At 38.6% G+C, this 14,280-nt stretch overlaps 4 protein-coding genes across 4 annotated transcripts; all 4 read left to right on the top strand. All coding sequences in view use genetic code 12, as the record gives it.

The window, feature by feature from the left end:
* Window positions 1-1,250: 1,250 nt before the first annotated feature.
* Window positions 1,251-1,805, top strand: I9W82_002694 (uncharacterized protein; the record flags this gene model as incomplete). The annotated part of the gene is made up of 1 exon (XM_067691577.1): window positions 1,251-1,805. The coding sequence occupies one exon, from the start codon at window positions 1,251-1,253 to the stop codon at window positions 1,803-1,805; it is 555 nt and encodes a 184-aa protein (XP_067549929.1).
* Window positions 1,806-2,340: 535 nt separating this feature from the next.
* Window positions 2,341-2,784, top strand: I9W82_002693 (TIR3; the record flags this gene model as incomplete). The annotated part of the gene is made up of 1 exon (XM_067691576.1): window positions 2,341-2,784. One exon carries the CDS (start codon window positions 2,341-2,343, stop codon window positions 2,782-2,784), a length of 444 nt encoding a protein of 147 aa, XP_067549928.1.
* Window positions 2,785-3,113: 329 nt separating this feature from the next.
* Window positions 3,114-9,420, top strand: I9W82_002692 (bglE; the record flags this gene model as incomplete). Its single annotated transcript, XM_067691575.1, has 5 exons — window positions 3,114-3,129; window positions 3,186-4,157; window positions 4,482-6,476; window positions 6,687-6,857; window positions 6,923-9,420. 5 exons carry the CDS (start codon window positions 3,114-3,116, stop codon window positions 9,418-9,420), a joined length of 5,652 nt encoding a protein of 1,883 aa, XP_067549927.1.
* A 2,969-nt stretch (window positions 9,421-12,389) lies between these two features.
* Window positions 12,390-14,198, top strand: I9W82_002691 (uncharacterized protein; the record flags this gene model as incomplete). The annotated part of the gene is made up of 1 exon (XM_067691574.1): window positions 12,390-14,198. One exon carries the CDS (start codon window positions 12,390-12,392, stop codon window positions 14,196-14,198), a length of 1,809 nt encoding a protein of 602 aa, XP_067549926.1.
* Window positions 14,199-14,280: the final 82 nt, after the last annotated feature.

The raw sequence follows: 14,280 nt of genomic DNA, 5'->3' as shown, positions 1-14,280 counted from the left end.
ATTTCATGACGGGCTCTAATTGAATTTGATTACCATCTCACTCTTGTCTTCACTTTCAGTTCATTGGCTCAAATGAGTATATTATCTTGCTTCAACGTGAATTTCCCAATTAGGCTTTGACAATTGATTTGGCTTGGTAGCGTTGTTGGTGCCACACAATATAAATACACAACAATTTTCAGAATGTTTTACTTTGAGCAGATGCCTCTATGTAGAGCTGAACTTTGGTTGGGTGTGACAAATGCATTCTGTTTGGAACAGAAACCACCATGTTTATAGTTGCTGTCTTTCAAAAAGAGTGAAGTATTTGCAACTCCAAACTGTCATTTCGATAGACAAGGTGTGTGTAGCATAAGCTTGTGGATTGTTAAAAGAGTTGGAGAGGTGACTCTCCTCTTCGTCAGCTAAAACTTGGATTAAAATAACTGTCCTCATTAATCAAATTTTGCACAAATCTCAGCCGAAAAATTACAAGTTGTAATAAAGGTAACACACTCAAAACGCTATTGCTGTCAATATGCTTCAGATATAAAAATAGGAGAGCTTGAGCTGTTAAAAAAATAACTGAGGTTGCAATTGTACATAATCTAAAAGCTTCATTATGTGTCTCCTATTTTTGATTTTGCTGCAAAAGTCAAAGCGGAAAAACTAGACTTGGTCGTGCACATGTGCTCAATTGATGACCAAATCAGATGCTGGCTTTTAAAAATCCCAATTGTCTGATCTAAAGGTAAGTCATTTGCATAATCCCTAACACATCCGATTCAGAGAAGAGTTTGTTCCCTAGAGCAAAGCTTATGGAGTCTGTCACATATAGCAGGGTCTATTGTACTTGTTCAAAGCCGCTCTCTTTTCAAATGGGGTAAAAAGACATTTGAACAAGCTTTGTGCTTCTGTTTGTGTTTTGGGAGAAGGTCGTGTATCGATAAACAATTTCTCTTAGTATTGCACACAAAGAGCTGAAAAGAGCAAAAAAGAGCAAAAAAAAAAAAAGAAATTCACAAAACGTGAGATTTTGTTGAACATCATTTGTCCTCAAACCCATTTCTTTTAAATACAATCATACAACCTTTTAATTCACATACTTTTAAAGAGTTTCATGTATTAGAAGTTATCTTACGATACACATACACTTAGAACATCAAATAAAAAGCAAAGTTGATATAAATTAACAAATTATCTGTTCTACGAGCTTGCATTGAAAAAGATTGAAAAGAGCTCATTTTACATCTCCATCTCCATCATCGAATATGGCAAGTCAATATACATACAACAAGTACTATCAGCACTCCTCCCCAAGCATGGGACATGCTCAACCAAACAACACCATGGGATTTGGCGGTAATAATGTCGCATCGTCGAAAAACAACTCAGCTTGCAATACTTCACCTTTAAACAATTTATCATATCTTACACCACCTGGCTCGGCTAGCAATAGTTTATCAAGTTCATTATCAAGTACAGGTTCAACTTCATTATTCGGCTCTAGCTTGTCCAATACATCTTCTACATACTCATTCCACAACCCTAGATTAAGATACTACATGTCCAAATCGTTTGATATTGAAGATGACTTGGAGTTTTGTCCAGAAACAGTTGACCACAAAAGGTTTAATCCTTATACATCCACATCCTTCTCACCAAGTCAAGAACTTCCACAACACAGCGCTGCTCCACAGAGTAGCATTTCTGGCTCTGGTACCCAGTCCCCACGTGTTTCAACGCCGAGGATTAAAAAGGCTTTGGAGATTGTCAATCCTCAAACAAGAATGAGAGTTGGATCACCAGCCTCTCAAAACAAGTGAATATAACCCGTTGATTATGGCGGGTTACAACAGAGGGAAGGAGAGGAGGTTGTACTTTGCGCTAGAAGCAAGATAATAACCCTTCTCTGACCCAAATGATGATGCATGAAGTATATTTCTCTTTTTTATATCTAGAGTAGTTTTAATATTTAGAAATTATAACGATTGATTTTGTTTACCGAGTGATGTAGATGAAGCTCTTGTAGTAATGCGAAATAATGCGAGTGATGCTACGACACTCAATCTATCTCCTCTGCTGGGTGGAACTACAATGTTGTCCAAGTTGATTTCGTATTTGATCCCCCCAATTTGCACCTAAAACATGGATTTCCTTCTATTGCAGAAATGCGCCTTAAAATCAGGCACAAAAAAAGGAAAAAAAATACAACATATGGCTGTGCTTTAGAGTGATTCTAAACAATTTAAAAACACCTTGGCATCCCTTTCTCTTTTCAACGCCTTTTCAAAATATATATAAAACTGAGCAAACATCCACTCGTTCTGTCCACATTCGCCTCCCCCTTCATCATACATAATGCAACTTACCAATCTCATTTACAATCTACAGCTTTTACTCGTGACATGCGCTGCACAATCAGTCTCATTCGATAATGACCAACAAGCAGCTTTATTAACCAGAGTGGCTTCCGACATACGTTCTTACCCCAGTGAGTATGCCGACTACCTTAAAACTCAACTGGAAATAGCCCTCCCACTTGAACTACTCTCCCTTAAACAGCTTTCCACTTATACTGATGATTCTTACACCACACTTGCCGAGAATTCAGACTTGATGTCAGATGTGGAGAACGTTGTTACGCGGTTGCCTTGGTATAACTCGAGAATAGCTGGTAATGATGTGCCAAGTCTTACTACAGATGATGCTACTGAAAGTGGCTCAAGTAGTAGCAATTTGGGAGTTAAAGTAGGAGGAGGAATATTGGCCGGTTTAGTTGGTGGGTTATTGTTGGCACTTTAGGATATAGGTGTAAATAGTGTATACGCAGAGGTTATGATTGTTTAATCGATATAAGGCGGACGGTCTCAGCCTAACCGCGATAGTTTTTTCCGACCCCCTGAAAATAGAAAATGGACCAAAGTCACTATTGGTTTCTATTTTACAAAAGTACACGCCTCTTAGAACTGTGTCTTTTTTTGAATACGTTTTTTGGAAATTTTTAGTTTAAACAGTCATTAAAAAGTAGCATCATTCAAAATTCAATAGACGTTATACAGGAGAATACTGTACTTTGGAAGCTCCTGATTTATCACTCATATCCCCCTGAGCACTAACTTATACCGGAAACAATGACTACACCAGAAGGTATGTTGTATCATCAGTGATATCCCGTTGTGAACTTACTAACCTTTATCTCAAAGAATACCAAAATGATAGAAGACATTCAAGCACATCAAGAAACAGGTTTGGATGGGTGAGACGGTTAATGCAAGGTCAAAATAGAGCCACAACCCACTCTTCTGATCAAATGGACCCCAATTCCCAGTTCTCTCCACAATATACTCAAAGAAATAACCGATCTTCAGGAGGAAATGCAGGAAACGCACGCGGATCATCAGCTAGAAGAAAGAGTTCATCTACAAGCAGAGCTAGGCGCAACTCAGAGCCTTTGGTTAGAAATGAACCAGAGAGGAGTTTTACCCGTAGCGAAGACGAGGGAGAAGATTTCAACACCACTCTTCGTTTTGATGAAAATGATCGTGTACACCGCAGCTCCTTTCAAGATAGTTATGATCCCCAAGACCGTGATGCTAGCTACCACGATAGCGATCAAATTACAAACAATAGTGAAGACAATATCAGTACCATTCCTTTAAAGTCAATCATATCGAGACAGTCAACTAAAAACCCATCCATATTGAGTACGGATGTCAACAATGATCACCTGTCTTTAATTGCCTCCACAGCCGAAACTTCAATTGCCCCCAGTGTCCATACATCAGCTAATAACTATACTGCTACGCCCCACCATCATGCGACTAATCTCGATACCACAGACGAAGATAGTACCAACACTGGTCATAGCACTACTGCTACTTCAGTCACTATAAATACCGCAACATCTGCTGGTGCAAGTCAAGCACCATCTACAGCATTACAAGAGGGTGATAATGAGTCGATTGTTACACTAGCTAGTTCCTCAAGAAGAAGGCGGAGAAGAAGCATCGATACTAATTGCAGTACCAACGCTATTCCACCAGCATCAATAATGGAGAGGTTGAGTGTGCAGCCCACCGCGGCTAATAGTTTGTATGCAACTAGTATCAGAACTGGCAACTATGATAGAAGTAGTCAGTTGTCACACTATGACGATCAGAGTAGCTCAGTGAGAAGTTTTTAGTTTGCCCCCTTTTGAATCAATACCGTTTTCTAGTTTGTGTGTGTAGTTAAGGAATTGTTCAGTTATTTACCTGTGTAGAAGTTACCACTCGCATCCTTCTCTATCAGTGCGATTGCCCAAATAGGCAACTCGATAAATTTGATTGTGCAGAAAAAAAAAAATGTAAACAAAACTGATGCAATCTAATTTTAAAATTAATTGCAAAAAGAGAAGAAAAAAAGAAAATCAAAATATTCATCACATTTTAAGAACCACAATTCAAGGTAGATCACCTACAAAGAATCTCAAATTACTCAACCGTCACTTCTAATCCCAGACCTTTTACATTATACAAATATGGGCACTTTTGGCTACGCAAACTCCATCGAAGGAGATGTTTACATCCAGCGGCTCGCGACCTATATCAAAAAGAATGAAGAAGCCTTGGCGAATGGGTTACTATGTTTCAGCAAAAACAAAACAACAGTCAACAAAATCAAGCCCATAAGATTGACATTCACAATACACCACTTGTACTATCTAACTGAACGCATGGATCAATCAACTTTGGGAGTCGATGTTGGTCCTTTAAATGTCAAGTTGGATACTCCAAATCACGAACCAACGTTTGTTTCATTCATGGCAAATAATGCTAGATCCTCGAGGCATTTTGATAGTGATGCTCGATCAATAACCTCTATGAATTCCATGAAGTCGATTGTGTCGAGTGCGTCGGTTTATTGGAAATCATTTTCATTAAGCAACGATCCAAAGGTGATCAAAAAGGATATCAAATATTTGTACTCATCATTCACCAAGATTCCGTGTTTGATTCTTACCCCAAAGACCAAAATAAACAGTATTAGCTCCTATGAAGAATACCCATGTGATACTTCTGTTCCCATCAAGATGTTCAAAAATCTACAAGTTTTGGAAATGATTGAATATGAACCTAATGAAATCTTTGGATGGAATTTCTTAAGCAACCAGTTGCGAATCTTGATTATAAGGAAAAGCAAGATTTCTGATATGGCTGAAATATTGTTCAATTTAGTTGTGGATGACGCAAACGGAAGATCATGTTTCAACACCACAAGATCCAAATCAACTCAACTAGATCCACCATTTGAATTGAAACCATCCGTTGAGGAGCTGAATACAATCTTTAAGCACAAACGAGATCGTGGGTATACGCATACATCCAATGGAGCTGGCTCTGTTGGTGGTGGTGGTGCTGAATCCAATCGCCCTGACTTGCGTGAACACAAATGGCTGGTTTTGAAACAATTGACAATCCTGGAAACTTCTATTGCACATATATCGAGACATACGTTGAAACCATTGGTTAATTTAGTCAAATTGAATCTTTCTAATAATCTACTAGAAGAAATACCTGATGGATTGGATCAATTAGTCAATATCAAGTACTTGAACCTTGCTGATAATTTTATAACCAGTTTGAAGAACCTTCCGTCCAATCTAGATCATTTGCTCACTTTAAACCTCAACAATAATAAATTAATCACATTGGATGGCTTGGAGAATTTGGTCTCATTGGAGAAAATTGATTTACGTAGAAACAAATTTGCCGAGGTGAAAGCTTTAAAAGCGGTGGTTGATTTGATTGCTACCACCAAGTTGGATAACATATACATATCCCACAATCCTTTGCCCAAAAATTACAGAGTTGAACTATTCAATCTTTTCAATGGGGTTAGATATAAAAACTCTGTCAAAATTGACGATTCGAGGCCTGGATATTTTGAAAAAGCGGTGTTATTGGATGAGGAAAATGCAATTAAAAACTTGGCACAATTTATGGACCATCATAGGTCTGCCCACCAGCGCCAAAATTCAACTAATCTACCCGAATCCATGTTATCTGCCAAGACCCTAGCTACAACAGGAACTACCGAAACAGACACAACTGCAGCATCTATCGAAAAGATAAACGACCACTCTGTTAATTCTAGTCCAACGTCAAAAGAGGATGAAATAGTTCACACAATTCGGAATCTTCATTTGGACAATTCCTCCAAACGTAGCCCACATCAATCAGTTGCCGCTCCGACAAAGGTGAAAAGGTACGATTTGTCACACACGATTTTATCAGCTTCGATATCACTACTTTCACAACCAAGCTCCCCCTTACATGCTAACTCAAATATAATGAACATGATGGACTCACCAAGCCTGGTGAAAATGTCACATTTGAACTCTTCCAGCTCATCCATACCTTCCACACCTTCAATGAAAAGATCGAGCACGTTAGTAGACGTTGAAAACCAGAATCCTGTGCCAAGTATTGTTACTCCAGTGCAAGTCACTGCTCGTATGAGCACTTGAGTGCTAGCTACATACGCAATGCTGTCAAACCCCATTGCTTCCATTTCAATTCTCAACCACTGTGGATTGTGTGATTTTCTTTTTCTTTTTTCTGCTTCCAAATTTTGGCAACCAAATTTATAGATTTCACAGGTATACATTCACTTAATACATAGCCCCATGTGGATAATCAATCTAGTGTTCTTGGCCTCATTAGGCACATTGGTGTTTTCAACCGAAGAGATCTCATTCACACTCAAGTCGGAGTTTTCCAATGCTTCAAACTCACACATTTCTAATATTCACAAGAGGTCAAGACATGCTGAGCAGCCAATTTTTGTTGTGGAAGATACACAAGATTATTGCTCGCAGGTGTTCTACCCAAGCCGTATGTCATCGCTCGTTAAACTTTACCAGCTTCTACTAACATTACTGTAGCACTTTGTGGAAGAGTTGACAATTGCTGGCAAAATGCATTTGAGAAAGCAAAGAAAGTGGTGGAGAAAATGTCCATCCCAGAGAAGGTCAACCTTACAACAGGTACAGGGTGGGGCTCTGGTCCATGTATAGGTAACACAGGTTCAGTACCAAGGTTGGGAATCCCAAATTTGTGCTTACAAGATGGCCCCAATGGTGTTAGATTTACTGATTTTGTGACACATTTCCCATCTGGATTAGCAGCTGCTTGTACATTCAACAAAGGGTTGACCTATCTACGAGGTAAAGCAATTGGTCGTGAACATAAGAAGAAAGGTGTGCACATCGCTTTGGGTCCTGTTATTGGACCTATGGGATTGAAGGCCCAAGGTGGTCGTAATTGGGAAAGTTTTGGAGCAGATCCGTATTTGCAAGGGGTTTTGGGTGCTGCGACTGTTGAAGGAATGCAAGATGAAGGTGTAGTGGCAACTGCACGCCATTTGATTGGAAATGAGCAGGAGCATTTCCGTCAAGTTGGTGAATGGGACGACAATGGGTGGGATAAATTGCAATGTTCCATTAGTTCTAATATTGGGGATCGGGCTATGCATGAAATCTACTTGTGGCCCTTTGCGAATGTTGTGAAAGCTGGTGTTGGGAGTGTCATGTGTGCATATAACAAGGTAAACAACACATATGCTTGTGAAAATAGTTACTTGCTTAACTTTCTATTGAAGTCAGAATTGGCATTTCAGGGATTTGTGGTTAGTGATTGGGGTGCTCAGCATAGCGGAGTCAACTCTGCTTTAGCAGGATTGGATATGACGATGCCCGGAGAAGTGTTTGATGACTGGTTAACTGGGAAATCATTTTGGGGCCCACTATTGACAAGGGCGGTGTACAATGGAACAATTAGTCAGGAAAGATTGAATGATATGGTGATTCGAGTATTGATGCCATTTTTTGCAATTGATCAAGTAAAATTACCTACTGATGAGGATGTTCCGAATTTTAGCTCTTGGTCCCACCACACCTACGGCCAGTTGTATCCGTACCAACACTCTGGCCCCATATGCCAAAAGAATTGGCACACTGATGCTAGGTCGGATTTTAGTGACAATACTGCTTTAACGGTTGCCAGGGAATCTATTGTTTTGTTGAAGAATACTTATCGCCATTTGCCTATAGATAAAAGCGATGGTGTGAGAAGGATATTGATTGCGGGTCAGGGTGCTGGACCTGATCCTCAAGGATTCAACTGTAAAGATCAGAGATGCGTTGGTGGTGTTCTTACTAGTGGATGGGGATCAGCATCTGTGAATAACCCTTACGTGGTCACTCCATATGAAGCAATTGCGAAAAAGGCAAGAGAAAGAGGAATTGTTGTTGATTACACATCCAATAATTGGGATTTGGAAAATGTCAATGATTTGGCAGACTATGCCGATTTGTCAATTGTTTTTGTTAATGCATTCTCGGGTGAAGGATACATCCACCTTGATGACAATTATGGCGATCGAAAGAATATTTCATTGTGGCATAATGGGGACGAATTGATCAATAAGGTTGTTGAAACATGTCACAAGACTGTTGTTGTTGTTAGCTCAACTGGGCCTGTCAACATGGAAAAATGGATTGAAAATGAAGATGTTGTTGCTGTATTGTTTGTGGCACCATTGGGTCAGAATGTAGGGCAAGCAATTGCTGATGTTTTATTTGGTGACAGTAATCCTAGTGGAAAGCTTCCTTTCACAATTGCCAAGAAGAAACAACACTACGTTTCTGTTATTGATGAGTTGGGTGAAAATTGGGAGCCTCAAGACAACTTTGATCGCGATATTTACCCTGATTACCGGTTCTTTGACAAACACAATATCAAGCCACGGTATGAGTTTGGTTTTGGGTTATCATATACAATTTTCAAAGTCACCAATTTAAAGATTACTGAAATCAGTCCTCCTTCTGAGTTCTTGCCGTACCCGCAGGAATACTTGCCCATACAAAAGATGGTTGAGGATGATGTTTGTGATGCAGAGGATGCTCTTTTCCCACATGATGAATTTGAGCCATCACCCGGTTACATTTACCCATATTTGTACAATGAAAATATCAGGTCAGTTGATGATGACGATACATATGAATACCCCAAAGGTTTCGATCCTGATCAACACTCTTCTCCACCATTAAATGCCGGTGGCTTAGGTGGTAATCCAGCACTTTGGGAAATCCTTTACGAGGTTAGTGCAGAGGTGAAAAATGTGGGTACAATGAAAGGTGGATACGTCTCCCAATTGTACATTGAATTCCCCAGCACCATTGTGGCATCACCACCAAAGATACTACGTGGGTTTGAGAAAGTTTTCCTAGAACCAGGGAAGAGCTGTAAGATATTTTTCAACATTATGCATCGTGATTTGAGTATATGGGACTCGGAGTCGCAGCAGTGGATAATCCAGACTGGTACTTACAAGATATATTTGTCATCCAGTAGTAGGAAAGTGGAACTATGTGGGGAAATAGATATCGGATGCTGAGGGGATGGGAGGCTATTGTTGCTAGATACTAGTAATTGATATAGAGAGTTGCTTTAGTGTATATTAATGGAGATGTAAGTTTGCAAGTTTGGTGTGTGTATTTTGAGGTCTTTTGAGCTTCCTCCTTATCAAGAAGTGTACAATAGACATTGTTACATACAGGAAAGCTTCGTATTGCTTATCTTCGCGCAATTCTTTATTGGGGCTATGATAAGCTAGCAAAAATAGGGGAAATTACAGCCACATTACACATCTCCCCTTTTTTCTCGTATCTACTGATCTGGAGAAAATGTGCTTGTGAAAATATAAAAACAAGAAAGGGATGTTTGATCAGGTACAATGCACATACAATACAATACAAGGGTAGGAGTCTCCTTTCAAATTAAAAGGCATACGTACCACGAGGGGCTATGTACATACAACTTCTGTTGACCACTGCAGATCCTTATTGTTATTCTAGCAAATCACCATTCTTACAATTGAGATTGATGGGACTTGAGTACACCAGAACAATTCCTCCCTTCCATATGAAATTGACAACGAATCGTAATTCATCTGGAATACCCTTTTAACCTGAAGCCACAGTTTATCAAACTCACTGAAATTCCCTCATTTTTTCTTATTCTGAAATTTTTTCTTTAATCTATGATTTTACAATAAACAGGAAGAAGAAAAATGTCGATCACAAAGCTGATCTTTGGTGAACAATGGTAAATCCTTCATTCACCACGTGGGCCCAGTTTCATAGATGAACCCTCTGGTAAACATGAGGAAAGTCTAGAAGTGCCCATCGCAAGTATAAAGAAAATCTTTAATGTGAGTAAATGGGAATACCAGTTGTAAAACCCCTTTTGTAATTACGCGAAATGAAATATAATAGCAGAACTAGTTTTGAATTCTTATCTTTGAGCCAATTTTGAACAACCACTAAGGTTCGTAACTGTTTTATGTGTATATCTTATCTGATTGGCCAAGAAAAGCTAAGAAGTGTGGAAAAAAATTTTCTTAATTCCTTCCGAACGGAATCATGGAAGTCAATACGTTTTGTGTAATTGCGCTTTTGAATAAAACGTGCTATAATTGCTATGAAACAGTCCAAAGTGGCTATAGGAGTTACATAACAATAGGAATTTCAGCTGTGGGAACAATAGCAGTTACTTTTTTATTTAGAGAATGGAATGATAAGGCGCTTCTAGACGTTCTAACACTTTCAAAGTTTAGTCCGTTGTGCATAACGGTTTTTTATGCAGTTTGGATTACAACAATTTTTTTTTTTTTTGATTGCTTCTGAAAGAGCTCGAATTATGACTGTGTACACATGTAGATGCTGTTATGGCAGTAGCTAAGTGATTGTTTCTCACTCTTACCACTTAATTGTTGCCAAATGCCTCCCTTTTCAATATTCCCAAAACCGTTTTTTTTTTTCAGTGACAGGACGGAAAGAAGAAAATAAAACAGTTTTGTGCTACAGTATTAGATGCAGGAATACTAATTATATTTTCCGAACCGGTGTCCTTTCCTGTTCATCGATTGGATTAGAAACTTGAAAGAAAACTAACAATAGGAAAATCAAACACTCAAAGAGAGAGACTTTTCACTTTTATAAGCCGAAGAGCCCAGTACCTGTGCCTTACATCGCTCTTACCGGAACCTCAATGAGAACACAACCAACAAAGTTTGGCACCCTGTCAAAAAAATACCGAAAGTAAAATAACGTCAATTCAAAATAGAACAAGTAGCATTAGTCATTCAGTATCAAACGTTTGCGAGTATTTTTCTTAATTTCGGTTTTTGTTTTCTGCCAAATTTTTAAGAATTTCACCCTTATATCATTGATGCTGATCTAAAAATAACTCAAATTTAAACCACGTGTAATCCTACCAAAGAGATGAATAATGGGTACCAGCTTCCCTTATTCGTTTCTTCCTCTAGAGTTTTCTCAAGCTGCCTCATAAACAACATGCATATGCAAGGGGAAATATATTTCGGTGATCCAATCACTGTGGATCTCCAGAATTTGGCTTAGCTAGATTTTATCTACCCCCTGGGGGTTCCTGAACAGCATCTGAAATTCCAAAATTTATATCAACAAAGTCTTCTTTTTTACTCTATTGTATATTTGAAATGTGCATTGTCATAATTACACTCTGTGTTTATCAGTTTTTGTGCAATCTCAATAGTATGGCTGTGGTTTTTTAGCCAATAGTGTGGCAGTTATTGATTACACAAAACTTCATTTGTTTCAGAAAAACGACTCAAGAAAAGACAAACTCCTTTAGGACAACCATTAGTGTGCGATAAATAGGTGTATGGCAATTTTCGGAATCTAAACAGGAGATACACAAAAGTCACCGTTGACAGCAAAGGTTAAGCTAAGTCAACATCAACGTGGAAAACGTCTTTTTTTTTTTTTCTAGTCAAAACGGATATAGTGTATGGAACGTTATGCACAATCTAAACTTTAATTTTTCTTATCAGATGTGTAATACCAAATTGATTGACTGGCCAAAATTTCTTTAAGATATCACATTCAAGATAGTGATACTCCATGTAATAGACTGTGTCCACTGATCATTTGCAAACAAAGTTTGACCGGAGCGCATTTCACATTATTTCAAATTCAGTTTTGTACACTCATTGGGGCTATGATTGCAAAAAAAAAAAGAATAAGGAAAAAGTTAGAACAATAACAATTCTAATTCCAACCACACTGGTTCTTTTCACCAAACAATAGAAGGCATAAGAAATTATACTTGTCTAATTTGTGAGCGCATTTGGGGGCGCCCTGTAGTTAAGAAAATTTAGTAAATCCCCTTCTCCCTTTTTTGAAAGGTTTATTGTTCTCATACATGGTCAAGACCCGATATTTTCCTTCCATGATGAACTGATCCTTGATTTCTTATACTATAAGAGTGGCTAAATTTGCCTTCTGACATAAACGTGGTATGTAATCCCATTAAACTCCAACAATGTCAACAAATATGAATCAAGATAGGAATAACAGCACTTCATCAACTGAAACTCAATACTCACAGGACAAACACATCAAGTTTGAGGATGGCACTGGAGTGAGATACTCTGAAAAGACCGTTCCTACAACTCCAGCTGAAAGCGTGCATACTATTGTTGGCAACCAACCAGTGGAGGCAAAAGCTCTAGCTGATAAACTAGGTGATGCTCATTTTAACCAATTGCCAACATCTCAAATTATCACCATTCTACTAACGTTGTCTTTGGCCAACTTTGTTAGTTTTGCTGATCAAACTGGTATCACCGTTGGTCTTTCAGAAATTGGTAAGGACTTGAACGCCCAACAACTGATCAACTGGGCTGGTTCTGCTTCCTTATTGGCAAACACTGTTTGTCAGGTTTTGTTTGGTAGGTTGTCTGATATTTTTGGTAGAAAGAATGTCATCATGACTTGCCTCATGATTTTGTGTGTTGGAGATATTGCTTGTTCAGTTGCTCGTAATGGTATTGAGTTCTTTGTCTTTAGGGCTTTGGCAGGAATTGGAAATGGTGGTGTATCAAGTTTGTGTATGGTCATCTTGAGTGATATTGTTTCGTTGAAAGATAGAGGTAAATATCAAGGTATCTTAGGATCCAGTGTCGGTATTGGAAATGCTGTTGGTCCATTCATCATGGCTGGATTTATCAAACAGTCAAGCTGGAGAAGCTACTACTACTTTCTCGCACCCCTTGCCTTTTGTGTCAACATCGTATTATTCTTTTCATTGAAAAACAACAAGAAGTTTAACGATGTCATTTCAAGAAAAGAAAAATTCAAGAGTATTGACTACTTTGGAATCCTCAGTGCAACTATTGGATTAACCTTGATTTTGGTGCCATTGAACGGTGGTGGTGTCACTTATGCTTGGAATAGCACCCTTGTTATCGTTATGTTCACCATTGGTGGTGTATTTATGATTTTGTTTTTGGGTATTGAAGGTAAAGTAGCCAAGCTTCCAATGATTCCATTAAGATTGTTCAAGAACTTGTCATTGTGTTTAATCTACTTGGCCACTTTTTGCTTTGGTGCAACATACTATAGTTTCACATATTATCTACCATACTATTTCCAAATAGTCAAAGGTAAAGATGAAATCCAAACATCGGTGTTTGTGTTACCCTTGGTGTTGTGTCAAGCTGCATTCTCGGTAGTTGCTGGTCAACTAATCACATTCAGTGGCCACTACTTTTATGTCGTTGTGGCTGGCTATATTCTCTGGTGTTTGGCTTGTTGCCTTTTGGTCCTTTGGAATGCTAGTTTACCGGATGGAATTAATGTATTGATCTTGTTGATTATGGGTACCGGTGTGGGATTTTCCTTCCAACCCTCGATGGTGGCAGCACAAGCTAATTGTAAGAAAGCAGAAAGGGCAGTTGCAATATCCACTAGAAACGTTTTGAGATCCTTGGGTGGATGTGTTGGTATTGCTGTTGGATCAACCATTGTGAGTAATTCGGTGCTTAGCTCTTTGAACGGCCTTGACTCATCAACCTCCTTGAGTCAACTGACAATTGATTATGTCAAAGCCCATATTTATAGCAAGGTGAACGTGGATACTTTATCAGCTGCTGAAACAAAAGAAATTAGGGACATATACACCAAAGCTTTGAGGAATTATTTCTACTTGTTGATTCCACTCATGGCTATCTGTGTGATCACAACATGCTTTGTCAAGGATAATGGTTTATGTGCTCTTGATGAAAGGCCACCTGTCAAGAAGAAAGAGGATTTGGAATCTTCTGCTAGCTCGATGACATTGAGGAATTGAGTCTGTTTTTTTCAGTTTATTTAAGATTTTATAGAAAGTGATAGAAAACTGATTTTTTGAATGTCGCAAACTTTAAATGTCA

Source organism: Candida metapsilosis (assembly GCF_017655625.1).
Source record: "Candida metapsilosis strain BP57 chromosome Unknown scaffold2, whole genome shotgun sequence".
NCBI lineage: Eukaryota > Fungi > Ascomycota > Pichiomycetes > Serinales > Debaryomycetaceae > Lodderomyces > Lodderomyces metapsilosis.
Note: the sequence above shows the minus strand (reverse complement) of the source record. Positions and strands in the feature narration are given on the sequence as shown.